Source organism: Pseudophryne corroboree, chromosome 6, assembly GCF_028390025.1.
Source record: "Pseudophryne corroboree isolate aPseCor3 chromosome 6, aPseCor3.hap2, whole genome shotgun sequence".
Taxonomy (NCBI): Eukaryota; Metazoa; Chordata; class Amphibia; order Anura; family Myobatrachidae; genus Pseudophryne; species Pseudophryne corroboree.
The window spans coordinates 188,068,502-188,096,242 of NC_086449.1; the positions used below are offsets into that span (position 1 = coordinate 188,068,502).

At 45.3% G+C, this 27,741-nt stretch overlaps 1 protein-coding gene across 2 annotated transcripts in view; it reads left to right on the top strand.

Annotated features, from left to right (window-relative positions):
* Positions 1-27,741, top strand: part of RASGRF1 (Ras protein specific guanine nucleotide releasing factor 1) — a 211,317-nt gene that overhangs the window by 138,614 nt on the left and 44,962 nt on the right. For both annotated transcript variants that reach the window (XM_063925469.1, XM_063925470.1), the window contains 14 exons: positions 4,952-5,009; positions 5,193-5,329; positions 8,546-8,628; positions 13,216-13,464; positions 14,972-15,342; positions 15,473-15,598; positions 17,075-17,245; positions 20,916-21,022; positions 21,333-21,445; positions 22,294-22,354; positions 24,178-24,281; positions 24,791-24,875; positions 25,470-25,667; positions 25,829-25,908. In XM_063925469.1, the coding sequence (XP_063781539.1) occupies positions 4,952-5,009; positions 5,193-5,329; positions 8,546-8,628; positions 13,216-13,464; positions 14,972-15,342; positions 15,473-15,598; positions 17,075-17,245; positions 20,916-21,022; positions 21,333-21,445; positions 22,294-22,354; positions 24,178-24,281; positions 24,791-24,875; positions 25,470-25,667; positions 25,829-25,908 (1,943 nt within the window). The remainder of the gene's footprint in view (positions 1-4,951; positions 5,010-5,192; positions 5,330-8,545; positions 8,629-13,215; positions 13,465-14,971; positions 15,343-15,472; positions 15,599-17,074; positions 17,246-20,915; positions 21,023-21,332; positions 21,446-22,293; positions 22,355-24,177; positions 24,282-24,790; positions 24,876-25,469; positions 25,668-25,828; positions 25,909-27,741) is intronic.

Here is a 27,741-nt window from a genome sequence, read left to right on the forward strand (position 1 = left end):
CTGATGGCGTACCCTTTCCCGCCAGAGGACGACGTCCCCGAGGGTGGATAAAGCGCTCACATGCTTGTCAAAAAAGGTGGCACTGCCGTCTCAGGATACGGCCGCCTTAAAGGAGCCTGCGGATAGAAAGCAGGAGGCTATCCTGAAGTCTGTATATACACACTCAGTTACTATACTGAGACCTGCTATTGCTTCAGCATGGATGTGCAGTGCTGCAGCAGCGTGGTCTGATTCCCTGTCTGATAACATTGATTCCCTTGACAGGGGCACTATATTGCTAAGCATAGAGCATATTAAAGACGTAGTCTTATCTATGAGAGATGCACAGAGGGATATTTGCCGGCTGGCATCTAGAATAAATGCAATGTCCATCTCTGCCAGGAGAGTATTATGGACTCGGCAGTGGACAGGTGATGCGGATTCTAAAAGGCACATGGAGGTTTTGCCTTACAAGGGTGAGGAAATGTTTGGGGATGGTCTCTCGGACCTCGTTTCCACAGCAACAGCTGGGAAGTCGACATTTTTACCTCAGGTTCCCTCACAGCCTAAGAAAGCACCGTATTATCAGGTACAGTCCTTTCGGCCCCAGAAAGGCAGGCGGGTTAAAGGCGCGTCCTTTCTGCCCAGAGGCAGGGGTAGAGGGAAAAAGCTGCACCATACAGCCAGTTCCCAAGAACAAAAATCCTCCCCTGCTTCCACTAAATCCTCCGCATGACGCTGGGGCTCCACTGGTGGAGCCAGGTGCGGTGGGGGCCCGTCTCCGGAACTTCGGCGACCGGTGGGTTCGCTCACAGGTGGATCCCTGGGTTCTACATGTGGTATCTCAGGGATACAAGCTGGAATTCGAGACGTCTCCCCCTCGCCGTTACCTCAAATCGGCCTTGCCAGCCACTCCCCAGGACAGGGAGGTAGTACTGGCGGCAATTCACAAGCTGTACCTCCAGCATGTGATAATAAAAGTTCCCCTCCTTCAACAGGGAAGGGGTTACTATTCCACACTGTTTGTGGTACCTAAACCAGACGGTTCGGTGAGACCCATTCTAAATTTGAAATCCTTGAACACTTATATAAGAAGGTTCAAGTTCAAAATGGAATCGCTCAGGGCGGTTATTGCAAGCCTGGAAGAAGGGGATTACATGGTATCACTGGACATCAAGGATGCTTACCTGCATGTCCCCATTTACCCACCTCACCAGGTGTACCTCCGTTTTGTGGTACAAAACTGCCATTACCAATTCCAGACGTTGCCGTTTGGTCTGTCCACGGCACCGAGGGTATTTACCAAAGTAATGGCCGAAATGATGATACTCCTTCGAAAGAAGGGAGTTATAATTATCCCATACTTGGACGATCTCCTTATAAAGGCGAGGTCCAGGGAGCAGTTGTTGGTCGGAGTAGCACTATCTCAGGAAGTGCTACAACAGCACGGCTGGATTCTGAATTTTCCAAAGTCGCAGCTGGTTCCTACGACGCGTCTGCTGTTCCTGGGTATGATTCTGGACACAGAACAGAAAAAGGTGTTTCTCCCGGAGGAGAAGGCCAAGGAGTTGTCATCTCTGGTCAGAGACCTCCTAAAATCAAAACAGGTGTCGGTGCATCACTGCACGCGAGTCCTGGGAAAGATGGTAGCTTCTTACGAGGCAATTCCATTCGGCAGATTCCATGCAAGGATCTTTCAGTGGGATCTGTTAGACAAGTGGTCCGGATCGCATCTTCAGATGCATCGGCTGATCACCCTGTCCCCGAGGGCCAGGGTGTCTCTGCTGTGGTGGCTGCAGAGTGCTCATCTTCTCGAGGGCCGCAGATTCGGCATACAGGACTGGGTCCTGGTGACCACGGATGCAAGCCTCCGAGGTTGGGGGGAAGTCACTCAGGGAAGAAACTTCCAAGGACAATGGTCGAGTCAGGAGGCTTCCCTACACATAAATATTCTGGAACTAAGGGCCATTTACAATGCCCTAAGTCAGGCAAGACCCCTGCTTCAAAACCAGCCGGTGCTGATTCAGTCAGACAACATCACGGCGGTCGCCCATGTAAACCGACAGGGCGGCACAAGAAGCAGGATGGCGATGGCAGAAGCCACAAGGATTCTCCGATGGGCGGAAAATCACATGATAGCACTGTCAGCAGTGTTTATTCCGGGTGTCGACAACTGGGAAGCAGACTTCCTCAGCAGGCACGACCTCCACCCGGGAGAGTGGGGACTTCATCCAGAAGTCTTCCAACTGATTGTAAACCGTTGGGAAAGGCCACAGGTGGACATGATGGCGTCCCGCCTAAACAAAAAGCTAAAAAGATATTGCGCCAGGTCAAGGGACCCTCAAGCAATAGCTGTGGACGCTCTAGTGACACCGTGGGTGTACCAGTCGGTTTATGTGTTCCCTCCTCTTCCTCTCATACCAAAAGTGCTGAGGATAATAAGAAAGAGAGGAGTAAGAACTATACTCATCGTTCCGGATTGGCCAAGACGGACTTGGTACCCGGAACTGCAAGAAATGATCTCAGAGGACCCTTGGCCTCTGCCTCTCAGACAGGACCTGCTACAGCAGGGGCCCTGTCTGTTCCAAGACTTACCGCGGCTGCGTTTGACGGCATGGCGGTTGAACGCCGGATCCTGATGGAAAAGGGCATTCCGGTTGAAGTCATTCCTACGCTGATAAAAGCTAGGAAAGATGTGACAGCAAAGCATTATCACCGCATATGGCGAAAATATGTTGCTTGGTGTGAGGCTATGAAGGCCCCCACAGAAGAATTTCAGCTGGGTCGTTTTCTGCACTTCCTACAGTCAGGTCTGGCTATGGGCCTAAAATTGGGTTCCATTAAAGTCCAGATTTCGGCCCTGTCTATTTTCTTTCAAAAAGAACTGGCTTCACTGCCTGAAGTTCAGACGTTTGTTAAGGGAGTGCTGCACATTCAGCCCCCTTTTGTGCCCCCGGTGGCACCTTGGGATCTCAACGTTGTGTTGGATTTCCTAAAATCACATTGGTTTGAGCCACTTCAGACCGTGGAATTAAAATATCTCACGTGGAAAGTGGTCATGCTTTTGGCCTTGGCTTCGGCTAGGCGGGTGTCAGAATTGGCTGCTTTGTCCTGTAAAAGCCCCTATCTGATTTTCCATATGGACAGAGCAGAATTGAGGACGCGTCCCCAATTCCTTCCTAAGGTGGTATCAGCGTTTCATTTGAACCAACCTATTGTGGTGCCTGCGGCTACTCGGGACTTGGAGGCCTCCAAGTTGCTGGACGTAGTCCGGGCCCTGAAAATCTATGTTTCCAGGACGGCTAGAGTCAGAAAGACTGACTCGCTGTTTATCCTGCATGCACCCAACAAGCTGGGTGCTCCTGCTTCTAAGCAGACTATTGCTCGCTGGATCTGCTCCACGATTCAACTTGCACATTCTGCGGCTGGACTGCCGCATCCTAAATCAGTCAAAGCCCATTCCACGAGGAAGGTGGGCTCTTCTTGGGCGGCTGCCCGAGGGGTCTCGGCTTTACAACTTTGCCGAGCTGCTACCTGGTCGGGATCAAACACGTTTGCAAAATTCTACAAATTTGATACCCTGGCTGAGGAGGACCTTGAGTTTGCTCATTCGGTGCTGCAGAGTCATCCGCACTCTCCCGCCCGTTTGGGAGCTTTGGTATAATCCCCATGGTCCTTACGGAGTTCCCAGCATCCACTAGGACGTCAGAGAAAATAAGAATTTACTCACCGGTAATTCTATTTCTCGTAGTCCGTAGTGGAGGCTGAGCGCCCATCCCAAGTGCGGATTGTCTGCAATACTTGTATATAGTTATTGCCTAACTAAAGGGTTATTGTTATGAGCCATCTGTTAGTGAGGCTCAGTTGTTATTCATACTGTTAACTGGGTATAGTATCACAAGTTGTACGGTGTGATTGGTGTGGCTGGTATGTGTCTTACCCGGGATTCCAAATCCTTTCCTTATTGTGTCAGCTCTTCCGGGCACAGTTTCCCTGAGGTCTGGAGGAGGGGCATAGAGGGAGGAGCCAGTGCACACCAGATAGTACCTAATCTTTTCTTTAGAGTGCCCAGTCTCCTGCGGAGCCCGTCTATTCCCCATGGTCCTTACGGAGTTCCCAGCATCCACTACGGACTACGAGAGATAGAATTACCGGTGAGTAAATTCTTATTATATATATATATTTATATTTATATAAGTTCCCTGATTGTGTCAGCTGCCATGATGAACCCAGGACTCAGCCAGCAAGCATTAGAATTCGCTTTCCTAATCCCGCCCAAAGACTCTCATTGGCTAGTTTCTAGTTTCACAGGAGTCTAGGGGCGGGTTTAGGAGAGTGAAGCCTAATGCCGAGTCCCGGGTTCTGCACAGCGGCTGTGATATACAGTGTGCCGCTACCGATCCCGGATACACTGCCAGCACATATATTACATACATCGTCACATGTATGTTTATATGTGCTTAACACCCCTATCCCCACACCCCATCAAACTAGGTAGTCAGCATTGCAGCCCAGGGGCAGCAGCCACCGCTGACTAGGATGCACCAAGAGACTGCGCTGATTCATTTTATATGTGCACTTGTATATCAGTATGCGACTGAGTCTGTATATGAAGCAAAAAAGAACTTGTATAGCACATTCAGAGACAGTTGTACACAAATATACAAGTGTCACATATCAAATTAATCCGCACAATCTCCTGGTGCCTCCTAGTCACATAGTGTTGCATCTACTGTAAGACATGTTTTTGGCAAAAACTATGCAAAAAAGATGCCCAAAGCTATAAGATTCTCATGGGACCCAGCATGCCAAGAGGGGCTGTTTGGTGTAACTGCGGCATAGATGTATGAAGACGAATCTTGTACGTCTGGTTCTCTTTCTCACAATTGAACATCTCTGCATCTGCTGCATCTCTGATAACTGGAATCACAGACATGTCTCTGATAAGTGCAATTCTCTGCTTCCCTTCTAGAATGGGGTCATATCATTGATGGACTGCACCTTACTGGAAGATCAAGATGATGATGACAGTCAGTATACTTCGTATAAACACTCAGTGACCTTTGTACTTACTCTTTTACTCTAATAACACCTAAGTTAGCATCAGGTCATAACATTGCCATCCTTTCTTTTTATCATCTTTTATTGTGCTCAGTTACATTGCATATAGACTGCTCCGTGCTCAATTCTTGTCCTGCTGTCTACTGTTGCAGACAGGCCTCCCACACAGGATGGGGATCACTTGGACTTCAAGATCTCAGTGGAACCCAAGGATTCTGCTACGTTTATTGTCATATTACTGGCATCCTCCAGGCAGGAGAAAGCAGCATGGACCAGTGACATCAGCCAGGTCACCACTGTGTCATCAATTTGTCATCACCTTGCCACCATAAAACCCATGACATCATTGCATCTTCATGGTATCATCTGTGCCATATTATTATTGCTGTCATTATTATTAATTATTATTATACCTAAAATACTTTTCCGGTTCTCTGAGTGTTGTTTTATCCCTCTCTGACCGCTACTGATGTACATTATCCAGCATTTATAACCTGCCCTCCGTAATCTCTGCCTTCTGGTTAATTTCTGGTTCTGTCTTCTAAATTTGAAGCCACATATTTTGCAGTTGTTATACTTACACTTTTTACTATGTGCTCGATTCTTGTAGTTCTGTGTAGAATCTGCTCTTTAGTATAAATGTGTCCTCCAGCCATCTCAGTTGTGTTACCATCTTTTAACATGTCAGGACAGGATATTACTTCCTGTAACATATCAGTATAGGGTGTTCAGGGACGGGTGTTACTTCCTGTAATATGTCAGGACAGGGTGTACAGGGTGTTACTTCCTTTAACATGTCAGGACAAGATGTTCAGGGTGTTACTTCTTGGAAAATGTCAGAACAGGGTGATACTTCCTGTAATATGTCAGGACAGGGTGTTACTTCCTGTAACATGTCAGGACAGCGTGTTCATGGTGTTACTTCTTGTAAAATGTGATGACAGGGTATTACTTCCTGTAATATGTCAGGACAGGGTATTCATGGTGTTACTTCTTGTAAAATGTCAGGACAGGGTGTTCAGGGTGTTACTTCCTGTAACATGTCAGGACAGGGTGTTCAGGGTGTTACTTCTCGTAAAATTTCAGGACAGGTGTTCAGGGTGTTAATTTCTGTAATATGTCAGGACAGGATGTTCAGGGTGTTACTTCCTGTAACATGTCAGGACAGGTTGTTCACAGTGTTACGTCCTGTAACATGTCAGGACAGGGTGGTCATGGTGTTACTTCTTGTAAAATGTTAGGACAGGGTGTTCAGGGTTTTACTTCCTGCAATATGTCAGGACAGGGTGTTCATAGTGTTACTTCTCGTAAAATATCAGGACAGGGAGTTCAGGGTGTTACTTCCTGTAACATGTCAGGACAGGGTGTTCAGGATGTTACGCCTCGTAAAATTTCAGAACAGGGTGTTCAGGGTATTACTTTCTGTAATATGTCAGGGCAGAATGTTCAGGGTGTTACTTCCTGTAACATGTCAGGACAGGTTGTTCACGGTGTTATTTCCTGTAACATGTCAGGACAGGGTGTTCAGGTTGTTACTTCTTGTAAAATGTCAGGACAGGGTGTTCACGGTGTTACTTCCTGTAACATGACAGAACAGTGTGTCACTTTATTTTAACATGTCAGGACAGGGTGTACAGGGTGTTACTCCCTGTAACATGTCAGGACAGTTTGTTACTTTCCTGTAACATGTCTGGACAGGGTGTTACTTCCTGTAACATGTCAGGACAGGATGTTCAGGGTGTTACTTCTTGTAAAATGTCAGGACAGGATGCTTAGTTGTTACTTCCTGTAACATGTCAGGACAGGATGTTCAGGGTGTTACTTCTTGTAAAATGTCAGGACAGGATGCTTAGGTGTTACTTCCTGTAACATGTCAGGACAGGATGTTCAGGGTGTTACTTCTTGTAAAATGTCAGGACAGGATGCTTAGGTGTTACTTCCTGTAACATGACAGGACAGGGTGTTCATGGTGTTACTTCTTGTAAAATGTCAGGACAGGGTGTTCAGGATGCTTCTTCCTGTAACATGTCAGGACAAGGTGTTCAGGGTGTTACTTCTTGTAAAATGTCAGGACAGGGTGTTCAGGGTGTTACTTCCTGTAATATGTCAGGACATGATGTTCAGGGTGTTACTTCCTGTAACATTAGGGTTACTATCTCATCCTTTTAATTCTGGACACATATTAATTACACAGGTTCTGTGGCTGATTAAAACCAGGTGAAATGGAGTCTAGAAGTCAGCCAGCCACAGAACCTGTGTAATTAAAATGTGTCCAGAATTAAATGGATAAGGTGGTAACCGTATGTAACATGTCAGGACAGGTTGTTCATGGTGTTACTTATTGTAAAATATCAGGACAGGGTGTTCAGGGTGTTACTTCCTGTAATATGTCAGAACAGGGTGTTCAGGGTGTACCTTCTTGTAACATGTCAGTACAGGGTGTTACTTTCCTATAACATGTCAGGACAGGATGGTGCCTCTTGTAACATGACAGGACAGGGTGTTACTTTCTTTTAACATGTCAGGACAGGGTGTACAGGGGGGTGGTCTTCTGTATGCCGGCGGTCGGGCTCCCGGCGCTCAGTATACCGGCGCCGGGAGCCCGACAGCCGGCATACCGACACTTATTTTCCCTCGTGGGGGTCCACGACCCCCATAGAGGGAGAATAAAATAGTGTAGCGCGCCACCGTGCCCGTAGCGTGGCGAGCGCAGCGAGCCCGCAAGGGGCTCATTTGCGCTCGCCACGCTGTCGGTAAGCCGGCGGTCGGGCTCCCGGCGCCGGGATGCTGGTCGCCGGGAGCCCGACCGCCGGCCAGCCGTAGTGAACCCGTACAGGGTGTTACTACCTGTAACATGTCAGGACAGGGTGTTACTTTCCTGTAACATATCAAGACAGAGTGTTACTTTCCTGTAACTTGTCTGGGCAGGGTGTATAGTATTAAAGCCATTTCATTTCACAGTTGTATTAATGAGACACCTGGAGCCTTAAACTCTATTGAGCAAAGAACCAGTGGGCTGCTTGTGTTGTTTGTGAAACACTTTTACAGTTTTGAGGTTATTGCTGGATGTCCCATTGTGGCCCTGTAGAATTTCTGTGAAACTACTGGGAGCTGCAAATGTTTTACTTAGTAAAAGCAATCAGCTATAACGTCAGCCATGCGGGATGCCGGCTGAACTCAGGTTTTTGTTTTTTAAAGGGGCATGGTGTAGCCTTGTACATGATTGCCCCTTTAAAAAAACTCAGAGTTCGGCCGGCATCCCGCATGGCCACCAAACTCGGACTTCATTACATCCCGGCCATGGGATCTGTTTATGAAACCACAACAATATCTCTAAATATTTCCTGTCAGCTTTTAATTTGAACACACACAACTTTCACAAATAAACACTGTCTTTGTGACCTTTCTGGCCTCTCTTTGTGTGCCCCATCTCTTCCCTCCATCTTGTTTCCTTCTCTATTATCTGTTCTCTGTGCCCATACCTGACCCTGGGTCTGCTCTTCAGTGTGTGGATAACATCCGCTGCAATGGGCTGATGATGAACGCGTTTGAAGAGAACTCCAAGGTCACTGTTCCCCAGATGATCAAGTGAGTTGGCAAAAAAAATAATCTATGGTAGTAGAGCATGAGGCACTTTTGGCTTTATCGTTATGGAAGTCCTGTATTGCCCCTGATTGTATGATGTCCCCTAGTAGAATGTTCCACTCCATTACTTCTCTTACTGTAGTGAACTCTTGGTGTCAAATCACTTGTCCTGTGAGCACAAAGGATGACTATGGCATGGGTTACATGAGAAATTCTCATAGCAGCCACTAAATATGTATATAACTGGAGCTTCGGACACTAGTATTAGTTATACCTTTTCCTATCATCAGAAAATTCAGATTGAATAGAGATTTAGGACCTGGGCCCTCATTCCGAGTTGTTCACTCGCTAGGTGCTTTTAGCAGCATTGCAAACGCTAGGCCGCCGCCCTCTGGGAGTGTATCTTAGCTTAGCAGAATAGCGAACGAAAGATTTGCGGAATTGCTACTAAATATTTTCTTGCAGTTTCTGAGTAGCTCCAGACCTACTAGATTGCGATCAGCTCGGTCCGTTTAGTTCCTGGTTTGATGTCATAAACACGCCCTGCGTTTGGCCAGCCACTCCCCCGTTTCTCCAGACACTCCCGCGTTTTTCCCTGACACGCCTGCGTTTTTTAGCACACTCCCGGAAAACGCTCAGTTACCACCCAGAAACGCCCCTTTCCTGTCAATCACTCACCAATCAGCAGTGCGTCTGAAAAGCGCAGCATGAACAACAGCAAAACTGCTAAGTTTTTAGTAAAATAACTAAGCGCATGCACGCTGTGTACCATGCGCATGCGCATTTAGCAACTAATCGCAGCATAGCAAAAATCGGCAACGAGCGAACAACTCGGAATGACCACCCTGATTCATAGCTGCACTCAATGTCGATGTTCACGTAGTTCAGCAATTATCTGCAACTCCACGTGTGCAAAGATTTCTGGAAACCCCCGACGATGCATGCGTTACCCTGAGTGTACAAACAGAGGTTCTTTTGCGATCCATCCAGATGGTATAAAAAATGTGGCGGAAAAGTGATGTGTGTTCCTGGGCAGTGACTGGGAGGTGGCTAGCACTGCATGCAAAAATGGTCTGTTCAGCTGGGATATTATGGAGTGTCATGGGCATGTCATTGGAAGCAGAGCAGCTGCAGGCATAGGAGGCCGTGGTCAGACGGAGATGCCACCTACCATAGTGCTGCTGCAAGAGTTGATGGTGCAGTCGTTGGTGACGTATAAAAATGGGGTGTGGATTATTAGAGCTACACAAAAAAGGTCTACAGTCAGTAGGTCTACCACTAATGGTAGACATGCATTAGGACGACAGGGTCAAAAGGTTGACATAGAATAGGTTGACAGCAGGAAAGGTCGACAGGGTCAAACCGTTGACATGGAAATAGTCAAAACAAAAAAGGTAGACACAAATTTATTTATTTTTTGGGGGGTGTTTTGTCACTTTTCTGCCACAAACAAGCCCCATTAGTGTACTGCTGCACTTGGCATGCTTTGGGTAGGGTGCGCTCAGCACAGTATGAAAAAGTTGGGGAAAAAATGAAAAAATAAAATACAAAAATCTGTGCCTTCTATATGTGTGTTGACCATTGTCATGTCGACCTTTTGACCATGTCTGTCTTTTGACCCTGTTGACAGAGCCGGCCATAGGCATAGGCAAACTAGGCAATTGCCTAGGGCATTTGATATGCCTTAGGGCATCAGCAGCTTCTGCTGATTAAAATGATATGCGGCATGCCTATATTCTGTGTGTAGCATTTCATATGCAGATACAGCCACAGTCTCACACAGTATATAGGCATGCTGCATATCAGTTTAATCAGCAGAAGCTGCTTGTGTATCCTAGCCACATAGCAATGCAAATAAGATGCATTTTCATAAAAAAAGGTGCCTGACGTTGGCATTGAGGCAAGATTTATGAGGACACATCTGTATCCAAGCATTGGCAGAGGTCACAGTGTTAGTGGCAGTGTGAGTGCTGTGTGCATGTAAATGGGTTGATTGTGCAGTAGTATTCGGAATATGTGTAAGGAGCATTATGTGTATCATGTAAAAATGCATTAATAATGTGCAACATATGTGTAAAGGGGCACTATGTGTGTCATTATGTGTATAAGGGCATTAATAATGTGCGGCATATGCAGTGGTGCAAGTAGAAAAAATGTCTTACAGGTACTGTGTGCGCGCGCCTTCGGCGTGCGTGCCAAAAATGGGTGTGGCCAAATGCTATATGGGGCGTGGTCAATGAAAATGTGGGCGTGATACACATATGGGGGAGGGGCAGATACACATATGACCCCCACAGTGGCAGATACACGTTGCCCCACAGTGCCATATACACGTTGCCCTACAGTGCCAGATACACGAATGCCCCACAGTGCCAGATACACGAATGCCCCACAGTGCCAGATACACGAATACCCCACAGTGCCAGATACACGAATGCCCCCCACAGTGCCAGATACACGAATGCCCCCCACAGTGCCAGATATACATTGCCCCCCACAGTGCCAGATATACATTGCCCCCCACAGTGCCAGATATACATTGCCCCCCACAGTGCCAGATATACATTGCCCCCCACAGTGCCAGGTATACATTGCCCACAACAGTGCCAGATATACATTGCCCACAACAGTGCCAGATATACATTGCCCGCCACAGTGCCAGGTATACATTGCCCCCCACAGTCCAGGTATACATTGCCCCTCACAGTGCCAGGTATACATTGCCCCCCACAGTGCCAGGTATACATTGCCCCCCACAGTGCTAGATATACATTGCCCCCCACAGTGCTGCCTCCCCCCCCCTTTCCCAGCTCACCACTGCTGCTGTTGTGTTGTCTCCCGTGTGTGAGGGAAGGAGAGCGCAGCCTTCGCCTCTCCTTCCCCTCAGTCTCCGGCGGGTGAGTTCAATATTCAGCGCCGATCCGTGAGCCAATCAAAGCTCCGCGAGCTCCGATTGGCTCACGGGCGGCGCTGATTTGAACGAAGACACTGAGGGCAGGAGAGGCGCAGGCTGCGCTCTCCTCCCCTCACATCAGCGGTAGCAAGCGGCGGCCCGTCGGTGTGGGTACGACGTACCCACGGCGAAATTCTTAAGGGTACGCCGTACCCGCATACTTGCACCGCTGGGCATATGTGTAACAGGGTACTACTGTATGTGTGTCATTATGTGTATAGGGGCACTAATAATGTGCAGCAAATGTGTAGGGGTCACTATGTGTGTCATTATGTGTATTAGAGCAGTGGTTCTCAAACTCGGTCCTCAGGACCCCACACGGTTCACGTTTTCCATGTCACCCAGCAGGTGTACTGTGTATCAGCAACTGTCACATTTTAAAAATCTACAGGTGACCTGCAAAACATGAACCGTGTGGGGTCCTGAGGACCGAGTTTGAGAACCTGTGTATTAGAGCATTAATAATGTGTGGCATATGTGTAAGGGACATTATGTGTAAAATGGCATTAATAAAGGTTGTCATAATGTGTAAGGTGCATTATGCTTATAAGGACATTAATAATGTGTCTCATAAGTGTAAGGGGCATTACTGTGTGCAATTGTGTATACATGCATTACTAATGTGTGGCATTATGTGTATAAGGTGCTCTACTATGTGGCGTTGCATATAGAAAGGGCACTACTGTGTCGGCTAGTGTGAATAAAGAGCAATAGGGTGTGGTGTAATGTGAATAAGGAGCTGAATTGCTCTACTTTGAGGAGTAACGTTTATAAGGAAAAGTGATACTACTGTGGGATGTAACATGAATTATGAACACTATCGCATGATCAAATGTGAATAAAGTTGCAGTAATGTGTGGCATAATTGGAAGTGGGGTTACTATTGTGTGGCCATGCCCCTTGCCAGCAAAAACACACCCCTTTTTGGTCTGTGCGCCAAATGTGCGAACTGTTCCTATTTAAAATATAGGGGGTACAAACACCAAAATAATGACTGCTATGGGTGAGGGGTGATAGTGCTAGGAAAGAGGTGCAAGGTCAGAGGCGGAACCAGCGGTGGTGCTAGGGGGCACCAGCCAAAATCTTGCCTAGGGCATCATATTGGCTAGGGCAGGCTCTGCCTGTTGACCTTTTGAACTGCTACTTTTTATATGTTGACCTTTTGACTTTGTCGACCTTTTGACCCTGTCGACCTAATGCATATCTACCATTAGTGGTCGGCCTATTGACAGTAGACCTTCCAGGTGTAGATCTATAGGGCGGATACCATAAAAACGCACCAACCGGTATTACAGCATGCACGGGGTCTAGAAGAGGGTGTCTCAGTCCTTGCACGTTCAGGCGCACAGATGTACACAAGGAAAGGCGTTTGTTGACCATTTGCATAAACTCACAGACGGGCGACTGCCAATAGAAGTTGCTGAATCAGGCCCCTAAATTGATACCTTTAAATTGACATGCATAGGTGTTAGGTACTGGAATGGAGGGCGGTTTACATAAAAAAATGGGATCATATTATATTAAAGGGTAAAGAAAAATGCACTTATTCCTTAATAACTCAGTCACTTTATGTTTTCATTCTTGTTCCTGCTCACATTGCCTGTACAATCTTCTTTCTTGGAAATGTGTTCCTATAGGTCGGACAGTAGTCTGTACTGCGACGACATTGACATTCGATTCAGCAAGACTATGAACTCCTGCAAGGTTCTGCAGATTCGCTACGCAAGTGTTGAACGCTTACTGGAACGGCTCACTGATCTGCGCTTCCTGAGCATTGACTTTCTAAACACATTCTTGCACTCTTACCGGGTCTTCACCACCGCGGAGATTGTGCTTGACAAGCTTATAGCTATCTACAGGAAACCAGTCAGCGCTATCCCAGCCAGGTGGGGATCTATATGTCGGACTAACCTTCCTCTCACACAGATCACTCTGACGCTTTGTAACATATCTGTATTTATTATTGGAAGAATATCCCTGTAGGTATTGTATTGTGCATTTGTTGTTACTTATTGGTTACTGTCATTTTAATACCAGCCTATTTAATTACATGACTACTGACATTGGAGTTGTAGGTTAGTGATTACAATATTGTGTCCTTCCAAGTTGTGCTGCATCTGGTCACTGGTTTTGGCCATGTGCACTGTTTGTAGAGGTGTGGACATTTTTCATGAGTGGAACACACATGGATATGGAGTTAGGGACCCTCTGTAAGGCTCCTTTGGGATTCAGCCCAATGTATACGATCACTCTATCAGTAGTAAAAAGTAGGTAGTAGGAAGAGGTGAGACAGGTGTTCTAAGAATATAGACTGCAGGAGCTATCATGTAATGGTTTGTTAAAAGGAATAATGTATGTTACAGGATGTTTACATGTTAAGCAGCTGATTCTGAGTCAGATGGTTCTCTGCATGGATGTATACAGCACATGCACAGATGCAAATTTATGCAACCTTGTGTATGTCCGTCATATTTAGAGTTGTACAGAATTTGTCCGGATCTGTCTTTCCATAAAATTGAGCATTTCGGTGTCGTACCTGGTGGGTGACAGTGCAATCATATGTAACCACACTGACATATGGAAGGAAATGCACCATGGGTGTGTTTCTGAGGCTCTGTTCAATTCTGAGCCGTGTATATGGGGAAAGCAAGCCTCTATCTGATAGCTCTCTTGCACCTAGCATTGGGCTGGGTGACGGTTGCGGCGGTTGGCATAGAAACAGGCATGCCTAGTAACTTGGCTGGACCCTCACATTAGCCCTATGGAAACTCATGTTAACATAAGGCAGTAAGGCCCAGATTTATCAAGCCTTGGAGAGTGATAAATTGCACGGTGATAAAGTACCAACCAACCAGCTCCTGTCATGTTAGTTAGGAGCTGATTGGTTGGTACTTTATCACCAAGCTATTTATCATTCTTCAAGGCTTGATAGATTTGGGCCATAATCTGACCCACAAATACAGCCACTTCGTCTGCGACTCAGAGTCAGCTCCTATATATCCACAATTAAATATAATTTTTGTTTTATTTACTATGTTTATACTTGGGGTTAGTAAGATGTTGCTGCCTCTGCACAACTTTATTTTGCTGTTTGTTATAAAATACTGTGATATAAATGTATTCCCTTCTAACCTGGACTTCAGGGTCTTCTTTTTGGTCTGAGTTAGAATCCAATATGTTTTATGGGGTTGTCCACTTTATGTACATGCACCTGTAAGCAAATGGGTAGGTTGCACAACTTTACAAGATTGACATTGTTTCGTAATCTCCACCCAATATTGTCCAGACTTTGCTATGTAGTTGCAGGCTTGCTTATCTTTGCTTGCATGCATTAGTGAGATCAGGTTATTAGCATTTTGGCTTGATAACACCTATTCACTGTCACCTCCTCAGGTCTTTAGAGCTACTGTTTGCAAGTAATCAGAATAATAAACTCCTGTATGGTGAGCCACCCAAATCTCCTAGAGCTACACGCAAGTTCTCATCTCCACCACCCCTTTCTATCACCAAGTCGTCATCACCTAGTCGTAGACGCAAATTATCTCTCAATATTCCTATTATCACCGGTGGAAAAGCCCTGGACCTGGCTGCCCTAGGATGTTCTCCCAATGGACATACAAGTGCCTGCCCTGCTCCTCCCCCATACAGCAAGACCAGTTTGGACATCAATAAACTTTATGTGTCTGGAAGCTTTCCAAGCAAGGTGGGCGAGGGAGAGGAGCCACCTGCAGAGAGAGACGAGGAGCCAGTAACACCAAGGCAAAGTAAGGGTTGGAGAGAAAGTTGCAATAAAGGAAAGCAGGAGCAGAGACTGCAGAAGGGGCAGTAGTCACATTGGTGGTGGAAATTACAATGAGTTTCAAATGCTGATTTATCATTTATTATCTTCTGCAGACTCTGAGGTTTCCTGCCGTGCAGAATCGGACAATGAACAGACACAAAGCGATGAGGCCGAGACTGACACATCCCCCACCCGCTCTCCGACCACCCCAATTTCTCAACGTGGACGGAACTCTGCAGGTAAATAAATCATCTTTAATGCATACTGCAACAAAATAGTTTCTATTATTCCTTTTCAAACATGCTTTAGATATGCTATTTAGAAATGTAATCTCATCCTATTTTATGAAAAATTAATAAAAAAAGGAATTCAAGCCATTTATTCAAAGCATGTAATAATTTACATTTACCTGTATATCAACCATCTATATTTATAAGAAATAGTTTTCTGTAATCTTGTTTGCAATGTTCTAACAAAGTGGTTGGCCAACTTTTTTTGAGTCACGGCACCCTAGAGTATCAGAATTTTTTTCATGGCACCCCAAGGTCAAAAGTATCTTTTTGAGAAATTCAGAAACAAATCTTGAAATTAAGTAAATTGTGTTTATATGTCATCCCTAGGTTCAGTTGTGTGGGGAGGGACAGGATTTGCTCCTGTTTTCCATATATTTTATGTTTGGCAGCCACAAGCATTGGTTTTGCCGATTACATTGACCATAAATAATATTGTTGGCCCTGGACCACAAACCCGAGGCACCGCTGCAAGTGCCACACTTGACGGTTCCACGGTACCCAGTTTGGGAACCACTGTTTTAACTGTTTCATCTGTTTTATCCAACTTCTTGGGCACCCTCTTTTACTGTCCCACCCACAAACAAATCTTAAATAAAACACAGACTTTGTACAATGGATACAGTATGTACCTTTAATGTAAATGTTTACTTTTGAGGGGGAAAAGCCAACTAAGGACAATATGAGCCATTCCAGGTACACGATTAGCCATGTTGATGCTTGCTGGAGCCAGAACATGTTGACACAGTGTGAGGAAGAGAGCTTAAGGGGCCCATTTTATTATGGATCACATTGCAATATGCAATCCTATTGTCTGTATGTATCATCCAGCACATGCAGGAACAGGCGGAGCCCATCCCTGCAATGTGCTGTGGTGGCTGAGGGGAGGGGTGTTCTGCGCATGCGTGGTCAGACAGACTGCACTGCATAGCGGCCACTTCTGTGGAGGGTTCCGGGAGGAACCCTCTGTCCAGACACAAGTGCGATGAGTAACCCATAGACTACAATGGACTACCACCATCCCCAAGTAGCGGTAGCCCCGGGGGGACAATATCGGGAATGCTTCACATTCCCGATATTGGTAAGTTTGGCAGCATCGCATCCCTCATAGGGGATGCGGCTGCGGGCTGCAATGGAGGGGTAACTCCCTGGAGGTATACCTTCTGCGGTCCCTCCTACATACATTGAAGATATACCTTATATTTGGAGCTACACCCGAAAATGGGTGTTTTCTGGGATATACCCACAAATATACTTTGATAAAAAAACAGGACTATAAGGCACCTTGTGTATTATCGTTGTCACTTGCTCCTAGTGGATTGATAGGCATTGTCCTCGTGGATGTTGATAAGCCCACAGAATGGCAGCTTCCGATGTGTGTAGGTGACTGGTGTACTTAAGATGATGTCAACTTTTCTTGTACAGATTTTACACTCTTTTCATATAATAATGGAATGGTGATGACTTCCTGTCGGGAGCACGACAGTAATCGCAGCAACTTATCAGCAGCCTCTGCCTTCGCAATAGCAACGGCCGGAGCTAATGAGGGTACTCCAACCAAGGAGACTTATCGGCGTATGTCTTTAGCCACAGCAGGTAGGTACATAGAGATGTATGCAGAATAATGGGGAATGTACAAAGAGTGAAATATATCTAGTGAGAATATAGATTGAGCTTAATCAGGATGTTTGAAGGGAATAGGATAATTGACGTTTGACAAATAAAACAACTAGATGTGATACTAAAAAAGAAGAAGCAATGCATTCAGTAGCTCTTCTAGTGATAAAAACAACCATTCTGTGATTAAACTATAATCTAATTATTACATCTTTTTTTTGTCCAATATTTGGGTAATAAGTATAACATGTCGTCACAGAAAGTAGACTTGCACATCCTCAAGGTGCCGACAATGAAAGTTTAGAGACAAAACAGAAAAGAACTATGCCCGCACTTTTATATTATACAGTGCATCCAGAAAGTATTCACAGCGCTTCACTTTTATCTCTTGAAAATCTCAAAAAAACTTTTTTCACGTTATCATTATGGGGTATTGTGTGTAGAATTTTGAGGGAAAAAATGAATTTATACTATTTTGGAATAAGGCTGTAACATAACAAAATGTGGAAAAAGTGAAGCGCTGTGAATACTTTCTGGATGCACTGTACATGGTACCAGCTGCATGGCAGTATTAATGCCATATATGTACACAAAACAGAAAGACTTTTGCTATCTGCGCAAATAATAATATACTGCATATATGTGTGTATCTTGCAAATAAAAGCATGGTATTATTGTTCATATTTTGATGAACATCATATGAATAGTTCAAGGACAAGTAATTAAATGTGTGACATTATCTTGGAAATTGGTATATGCAATTAGCGGCGAATCGCGGCAAATTATCGCCGTTTTTTAATTCGACACAATTCGACAGGTGAATTCCGGCAGGTGGCTTCCGGAATTCACCATATTCAATGAAAAACGGATTCGACAGTCCCGCGGGCGAAAAACGGCCGATTTGCCGGATTTTGCCGCGATTTGGAAAAACGGGAAAAACCCGGGGGGAAATGGCGTGGGGTCCCCCCTCCAAAGCATAACCAGCCTCGGGCTCTTCGAGCTGGTCCTGGTTCTAAAAATGCGGGGGGGAAATTGACAGGGGATCCCCCGTATTTTTAAAACCAGCACCGGGCTCTGCGCCTGGTGCTGGTGCAAAAAATACGGGGGACAAAAAGAGTAGGGGTCCCCCGTATTTTTTACACCAGCATCGGGCTCCACTAGCTGGACAGATAATGCCACAGCCGGGGGTCACTTTTATACAGTGCCCTGCGGCCGTGGCATTGAATATCCAACTAGTCATCCCTGGCCGGGGTACCCTGGGGGAGTGGGGACCCCTTCATTTAAGGGGTCCCCCCCCCAGCCACCCAAGGGCCAGGGGTGAAGCCCGAGGCTGTCCCCCCCATCCAAGGGCTGCGGATGGGAGGCTGATAGCCTTGAGTAAAATGACAGAATATTGTTTTTTCCAATAGTACTACAAGTCCCAGCAAGCCTCCCCCGCAAGCTGGTACTTGGAGAACCACAAGTACCAGCATGCGGGAGAAAAACGGGCCCGCTGGTACCTGTAGTACTACTGGAAAAAAAATACCCAAATAAAAACAGGAGACACACACCGTGGCAAGTACAACTTTATTACACACTGCCGACACACATACATACTTACCTATGTTGACACGCAGACTGCCACAGTCTCCGACGATCCGAGGGTACCTGTGAAAAAAATTATACTCACCTGCCAGTGTCCAGAGATAAATCCACGTCCAGAGATAATCCTCGTACTTGGCAAAAAAAACCCACGAACACCCGTACCATGCCGGACTGAAAGGGGTCCCATGTTGACACATGAGACCCCTTTCCACGAATGCCGGGACATCACGTGACTCCTGTCACTGAGGTCCCTTCAGCCAATCAGGAAGCGCTACTTCCGTGGCGCTCACCTGATTGGCTGTGCGCGTGTGACCTCAGACAGCGCATCGCAAAGCCTCTCCATTACTTTCAATGGTGGGAACTTTACGGGTAGCGGTGGGGTTACCCGTGGTCAGCCGCTGACCGCGGGTGACCTCACCGCTGACGCAAAGTTCCCACCATTGAATATAATGGAGAGGCTTTGCGATGCGCTGTCTGAGCTCAGACGCACACAGAGCCAATCAGCAGAGTGCAAGGACGTTGCACTCGCTGATTGGCTGAAGAGACACTTCTGTGACAGCTGTCACGGGGGTGTCTGCATTCGTGGAAAGGGGTCTCATGTGTCAACATGGGACCCCTTTCAGTCCGGCATGGTACGGGTGTTCGTGTTTTTTTTTTTGCCAAGTACGAGGATTTTATCTCTGGACGTGGATTTATCTCTGGACACTGGCAGGTGAGTATAATTTTTTTCACAGGTACCCTCGGATCGTCGGAGACTGTGGCAGTCGGCGTGTCAACATAGGTAAGTATGTATGTGTGTCGGCAGTGTGTAATAAAGTTGTACTTGTCACGGTGTGTGTCTCCTGTTTTTATTTGGGTATTTTTTCCCAGTAGTACTACAGGTACCAGCGGTCCCGTTTTTCTCCCGCATGCTGGTACTTGTGGTTCTCCAAGTACCAGCTTGCGGGGGAGGCTTGCTGGGACTTGTAGTACTACTGGAAAAAAACAATATTCTTTCAATTTTGACAAGGCTATCAGCCCCCCATCCGCAGCCCTTGGATGGGGGGACAGCCTTGGGCTTCACCCCTGGCCCTTGGGTGGCTGGGGGGGGGGACCCCTTGATTGAAGGGGTCCCCACTCCCCCAGGGTACCCCGGCCAGGGGTGACTAGTTGGATATTTAATGCCACGGCCGCAAGGCACTGTATAAAAGTGACCCCTGGCTGTGGCATTATCTGTCCAGCTAGTGGAGCCCGATGCTGGTGTATAAAATACGGGGACCCCTACTCTTTTTGTCCCCCGTATTTTTTGCACCAGCACCAGGCGCAGAGCCCGGTGCTGGTTTTAAAAATACGGGGGATCCCCTGTCAATTTTCCCCCCCGCATTTTTAGAACCAGGACCAGCTCGAAGAGCCCGAGGCTGGTTATGCTTTGGAGGGGGGACCCCACGCCATTTTTTTTCTGAATTTTACCATTCCATCTAAAAAAATAAAAAAATAAAAATTATTTAAAAAAATATATAAATAATACTTGTGCCTCCAAAAAAGACAAACCAAGTACCTAATCCCTTCTAATATAAATAGATATGCTATTATCAATAAAAAAAACACAAAAAAAAACATGTTTTAAATTTTTTTTATTAGTTTCACCCACCAAAGTGTGGCGGATTGAAAAAGTTGAATTTACTGTCTAAAAGCACTGTTGTCGAATTTCCAAACTTCAATTGAATATACTTTGGTCGAATTGCAGCACTTGTATCATTGCAGAAAAGTCGAATTTGACAAAAGTCGAATTTCAAAAAGTCGAATTTTGAAAGTCCGTTTTTTGCACGGAAAGTACTGAATTGCATTGACGATTTTTTTTTGGGGGCGAAAAAGTCCCGAAATTCGACAATTTCGGGAATTCGACCGCAATTGCATATACCAAGAAAGTAGATAGAAGTGAAAAGCCAATGATAATTGACAATGCAAAACAGTATAGAGCCATTGTTCCAGGATACAAGTAATTCCAAGAAGTAAACAGTTGCATTGCTGTAAATAGATTTCCAAGTCCATGACTGAGGTTTTTTGTATATTTTGTGGGCTACAGGTTTTCCTTCAGATCAGAGGAATGGAGACAAGGAATTTGTGATCAGAAGAGCAGCCACAAACCGTGTGCTGAATGTCCTGAGACACTGGGTGTCCAAACATGCTCAGGTACGCTGGAAGCATCCACCATGGAGGGGAAATAAACTTTCTACTTTTGTACAGATGGAGTGGTATTTGTTACATTGTGCTCTACGGTCTGGTGATGTAAATCTTAAATATATTGCACTGCTTGGGCTTGAGACCCATGGTGTTTTGACTCTACCAATTTTGTAGCATTTAAAATTAAGCACAAATTGTTTAATCCTATACTAGTCTTCAAAAGTGAACCAAAAATCTAATTGTTACAGTACTCAACGTGGTATGTTATAGCAACTGACATTGGACAAACATGGTTTCTTTTTTTATTCTATTTTGACAGGATTTTGAGACAAACCTGCCGCTGAAGAACAAAGTCATCAGCTTCCTGGAGGAGGTTATCCACAATCCTGAGCTGCTAGCGCAGGAAAGGAAGGCTGCTGCCAATATTATTCGGTGAGACGATCACAGATGCTGACCTGTTCCCTCAGGGTGCAGCCAATTTCATTCACAAAGCTGCATAAACCCCTACATTCTCACATTTATGATTTTAACATCACTAAATTAACGTAGCTCAGGACTTGTGTAATCACATCACTACATACTTGCCTACCTGACCCTCTCCATGAGGGAGAAAATGCTCTGTTCCTGGACTTTCCTGGTAATGTATGATTGCCATCACCTGTGGTGAGCTAGGTAATTGATAAGAAAGGTGTTTCACCACAGGTGATGACAATCATACATTACCAGGGAAGTCCAGGAACAGAGCATTTTCTCCCTCATGGAGAGGGTCAGGTAGGCAAGTATGCATCACTACCTAGGACAGAGGTTCTCAAATGCGGTCCTCAAGGCACCGCAATGGTCCAGGTTTTAAGTTTATCCATGCTTGGCCACAGGTGACTTAATTAGCACCTGAGTCAATTTAACCATCTGTGCTGAGCCATGGATATACCTAAAACCTGGACCGTTGGGGTGCCTTGAGGACCGCGTTTGAGAATCGCTGACCTAGGAGACTAAAATGTGAACAGTAGATTAATTTTAAACCTCACCTAAATAACCCTTTATGGACTGACTGGACAGCTGCTGAGACAGCATATGGCATACCTTGTAAACAAAATAGATTAGCTTGGCTGCACCAGACATCTAAAAGCTGATAGCTTTTTGGTTGCCACGGGTTTCAAAACGGCATTGCTTTTCGTACAGTGTTACTAACTAACATCCCAGTAAGCATACCTATAACTTGACATAGCTCTGTACAAACACTTTGTGTGAATGTACTTACCGGGTTTGTTTTCTGTTGCCAGCACACTGACACAGGAGGACCCTGGAGATAGTCAGGTCACTCTGGAAGAGATTGAACACATGGTAAGTTTTGAAGTTTAAACATTAAAACAGTTTATTGTGATAGAGAGACAAAAGTCTCTGTGCAAAGATTAGAGGAGCTGGTAATACATTCATGTGACATTTCATATAACAGGGAAATTCCTGTGAAACTAGCCAATGGGAGTCTGAGGTGGGCCTAGAAAGAGCGTGAAGCCTTATGCCGAGTCCCGGGTGCCGCACGGCGCCTGATAGACACTGCACTGCCGATCCCTGGGGGAACAAGCCAGCACGTACAGTATTTTACATACATCATAACATGTATGTTTATATGTGCTGAGCAGCAGCCGGCGTTGGTCAACACAGTAAAAAAGTCAGGCAAGGCGTCTCGCTCTGCTACCGCTGCACTAGGCCCAGGTTACTGTTCCCAGTTGTAGTCCACGTGGATGGTAAACCATGAAAAAGTTGAGGAAAAAAATGAAAACAAGTAAAAAATACTTGTGTCAACCATAATGTCGACCATTGTCATATCAACCATTTTAATATGTCGAGCTTAAACACTCGTCATTTTACATGTTGACTCATTGACCATGTCGACCCAATGTAGGTCGACCATATGGGGTTGACCTATTGACTGTCAACCTTATTTCTGTCGACCTATCATCATGATACCGCTTAGTTTATGTATTACATTATATTTTTGTTCCTTAAAGGTAATCTCTTGTGACTTTTATGCTATAGCACATTTTTCTTTGTTAATCATCACCGATTTTCTTTAGGATGCAGACTTATAAATTCAGACTTTGTAGGAGATTTCTTATACTAGAAGTTGCAGCCTCATGGTTCCCTTATGATATATGATATTAATCTTTCAGAGCAGCACTGTTCGGTTCAGGAAATACGCCACCTGGTGGCTGCAGCCCCATTTTTAAAATCTAGCCATAGACAACTATTTGTAGAGCTTTGTATGATGGCAGACATTACAGTATGTACAAGATATCTGTGTTTTAACAAGGTCCAGAAGGGAAACATTCTCCAAATGAAGAGAAGCAATAGGACACAAGGACGTGCACTGAGACTGGAGGGGGGGAGGTTCAGGGGAAATTTGAGGAAAAATTACTTCACAGAAAGGGTAGTAGACAAGTGGAATAGCCCATCAGAGGTGGTAGAGGCTAAGACAGTAGAGCAATTTAAACATGCATGGGATAGACATAAGGATATCCTTACAAAGAAATAAGGATCAAATAAGGTTTGAGATAAAAAAAATATGGTAAAAAAACAAAAGGGGCAGACTAGAGGGCCAAGTGGTTCTTATTTGCCGTCAAATTCTATGTTTCTATGTTTCACGGTCCCACGTGCAAAAATAATTATGTATGCAGAGTAATATCTGGTGCCAAAACTTATATGGGGCGGGATGTAATGAATTCCGAGTTTGTTGGCCAAGCGGAATGCCGGCCAAACTTGGACGTTTTTTTAAAAGGGGCGATCATGTACAAGACAAAAACCATGCCTTGTACATGAGTGCACATTTAAAACAAATGTCCGAGTTCAGCTGGCATCCCGCACGGCCGCCAAACTCGGAATTCATTACATTCTGCCCATGGATCCATAACGTAGGCCAAAACTAATATGTAGGGCCAATCTGAATATAGCTAAAGACCCGCTTTTATATCAGAGGACGCAATGTGGCCACAAATGCATGTCACTATGAATCAGGCACTTTTATAGCCGCAGCCGAGTTAAAAGAGATTTGCTAGAGGGAAGTGATATATTTATTTATTTTTAATTTAGATGAAAGATGACATTTCTCAAAGACTGATCACCCATAATGTGTGTATCTGATATGTAGGGGTGCTTGTGCTTTACAGGTGTTGAGCACTCCCGTGGATCCATTTGAGTCTCTCTCTGCTCTGGAGATTGCAGAACAGCTGACGTTACTGGATCATCTGATCTTCAAGAAGATCCCATATGAGTGAGTCTCATCACTTAATAAAATACCCTAAACATACCACACTACCTGTCTGCATCACAACTGAAATGAATCCAAATTTGCCCTCCGTCATCCACCAGTCTTATGGCTACAGTATGTCTTACACACAATTTTGGACTATAATATCAACAATTTGGTTGCAAAAATGAATCTGTAACATCTATGTTAAAAACGATGGTGAATTTAAGTATTGTTTTGTATGTCATTTTCTTTGTATACTAATATCCTCCATCTCATTGTCAATGGACAGGACGGCTGCTTGATAATCAAATACAAACAAACAAAACTTCCATCCCAGCCACGAACAACTGACATCATCATCATCATCATCCTTCTGTCTTTTCACCAACAAACACGTGTCCTATCATCCACACTACTAAAATCTGTTATTTGTGGTTTAGCCCAACTGTCACACTCCATTGTTGGGGTTGTCTGACTCTAGCTTGATGTCTTCTGCTGTAGCAGAGTCACTTAGTGTCCTCTCCCTATAGGGAATTTTTTGGTCAAGGTTGGATGAAAGCAGACAAGAATGAGAGAACACCATATATCATGGGCACAAGCAACCACTTCAACCACGTGAGTCACTGTGGGTCTGTTACATATATACCATTAACGTTAATGTTGTCTCATACACTACCTAGGCAAAAGTGATTGGCTTTCTCAGTCACTGTATGTATGGTAGGAGTGCAGCCTCTTGGAGAATACACTCAAAACTTGTGAGAATGTATCATTATTCTATTATAGTCCAAACATAGTAGATATCCAGAGATTGTTGCATTAGACCAAGAATTCTAGGGTTAATTGGTCAGAGTAAGAAAGATCTAAATTAGCATATTATTATATATAATCTATATAACTCAATTGCAGCGATTCTGATGCAAATATAGATGAACACAGTGGCTAATTGGTATATATTATTGTATGGCAAGCACTGATATGTAATTGGGTTGATGATGGTTGTAGGATGTTAAGGCTGGGATAATTCTCCCTCTTGCTGGTTCCAAATGCCAATTATGCTTGATAACTAATTATGTAAAGCGTTAACTGTGAGAAGTTTATCAATGGCTTCTCTTTCACTGCACTGTTTCATAATATAAGCTATAATATACAATTTAAAAATGGAAAGAAACAGCAAGATAAAGTATTAATATTATAACACTTATGTGTCAGATGAGTAACCTGATTGCCACAGAGATTCTGCGGAGTGAGGAGCCGGGATTACGTGGATGTACAATTGAGAAGTGGGTGGCAGTGGCTGATATTTGTCGCTGTCTACACAATTACAACGCTGTTCTGGAGATTACGTCATCACTAAATCGCAGTGCAATCTTTCGACTCAAGAGAACCTGGATCAAAGTGTCCAAACAGGTACTAAACATACCCTGACTGCCTGTTTCAGCGTCGGATGTATAATATAATAAGATTTATGTATACAGGATGCATTTATACGCTTTCTGTTTTACCCTTCATTGCTCTCTAAATCCTCTTTTTACTGCACATAACCCTCATTTTGCAATACCTCTTCACAGACAAAGACTTTGATTGACCGTCTCCAGAAGTTGGTGTCTTCAGAAGGACGATTTAAGAACTTGAGAGAGGCCTTGAAGAAGTAAGTTTTCACATAAGTAACATATACATGCTTGAAGGGGTTGGGTACGGGAACCCGGCGGTCAGAATCCCGACGCCAGTATTCCGACCGCTGGAATGCCGGTAGGGGGGCGAGGCTGCGCTCACCTCGCTGCGGACTTAGTGGTCGCTGCGCTTGCCACAGGTTCTATTCCCACTGCATGGGTGTCGTGTCATGGACACCCAGGAGTGGGAATAGTGGTGGCAGCTTTGCCAGCATTCCGGCGGTCGGGATCCCGGCGTCGGTATTCAGACCACCGGGATCCTGACTACATCCCGCTTGAAGAGCTAGATCGGCGACATACTGGTAGCTATCACAGATCAATTTTAGAGATAAATTTCTCTTTTTCAAAATGAAGAATAATTTTTGCATATGTGGGCAGTATGAAATGTATGGGTACATCTAGCTCTCATTCGTTACATCTTACTCTCGTTAATTATCTACCCCTTGAAGTTCGTTAACATATCGCATCTGCTAAACAAAACCCTGTTTGCATTTGGGCACAGAATCAGATGGATTACTGCGAGTAACCCACATTCAGCAATGAGCATGCCAAGCCGCCCCGCTCTTCCTATCAGAGGGAACAAACATTGGCTCCTGTGCAGTGCCTACCATCTTTACATACACCAGAAACAGGGGAAATAATAAATATTGTATATAATGATTGGCTGGTCACAAAAAAAAAGAAACTTGCATTAAAGAACCAAATTTTTCCATTTTCATAAACTCTGTACATTATAATATGAATCATTGCCATCCCCGCCACTGCAGTTCTCCCAGAACTCTTGTGTACAGTATACTATGTTATCATCATTTAGTAGTGAAGAGCACAAAGGGCCTAATTCAGACCTAGCCGCTAATGCAGCCGCATCGCAGTTTGCCGTACGTAGGCAGTCATTCACATTGGCGGTCATTCACATTGCGGCCGCATCCCCGAAGGATGCATCCGCAACATGACTGACAGCGGCGGGCGTTGGGTGTACGGCGACATGGTATTTCGCGGGCGTGGTGGGATGAATGGGAGCGTTTTCGTGGTGGCTGCGTGACGTCACATGCAGCTGCTCTGATTAGAAAAATGGCGACGGACCGCCTGAGAGCGCAGCCAGGCTGCATCGGCAGGGGTCAACCTTAATTCAATGCATTCGCAATTAAATTGCAGATGCATCGTGAGGCGGCGCCACACTTGCTGGGCGGCCTTGCCCTGTGATAAGCAGCCCCCAACATGTGAGATGGACGCAGATCTTGCTGTGTATGCAGCGATCTGCACCCATCTCTGAATAACCCCCAAAGTGTTGAAAATATGCAATATTGGGATACTGGGGGTCATTCCGAGTTGATCGCACACTGCAGATTTTCACAGCACAGTGATCAGGTTACTACTGCGCATGCGTATGCACCGCAATACGCACGCACGTCGTACGGGTACAAACAGCATCGTTGCTGTGCAATGCTTCTAGCGATGAATCCATTCGCACAACTGATCGCAAGGATATTGACAGGAAGAGGGCGTTTATGGGTGTCAAGTGACCGTTTTCTGGGAGTGGTTGGAAAAACGCAGGTGTGTTCAAACGTTTGCTGGGCGGATGTCTGACATTAATTCTGGGACTGGACAGGCTGAAGTGATCACAAGGGCTGAGTAAGTTCAGACCTACTCAGAAACTGCAAAAAACTTTTGCGTCCCACTCGGCTGCACAAGCGTTCGCACACTTGCAAAGCGAAAATACACCCCCCTAGAGGCAGCGACTATCTGATCGCTGCTCTGCAAAATATAGCTAGCGAGCGATCAACTCGGAATGAGGGCCACTGTAATTCTCA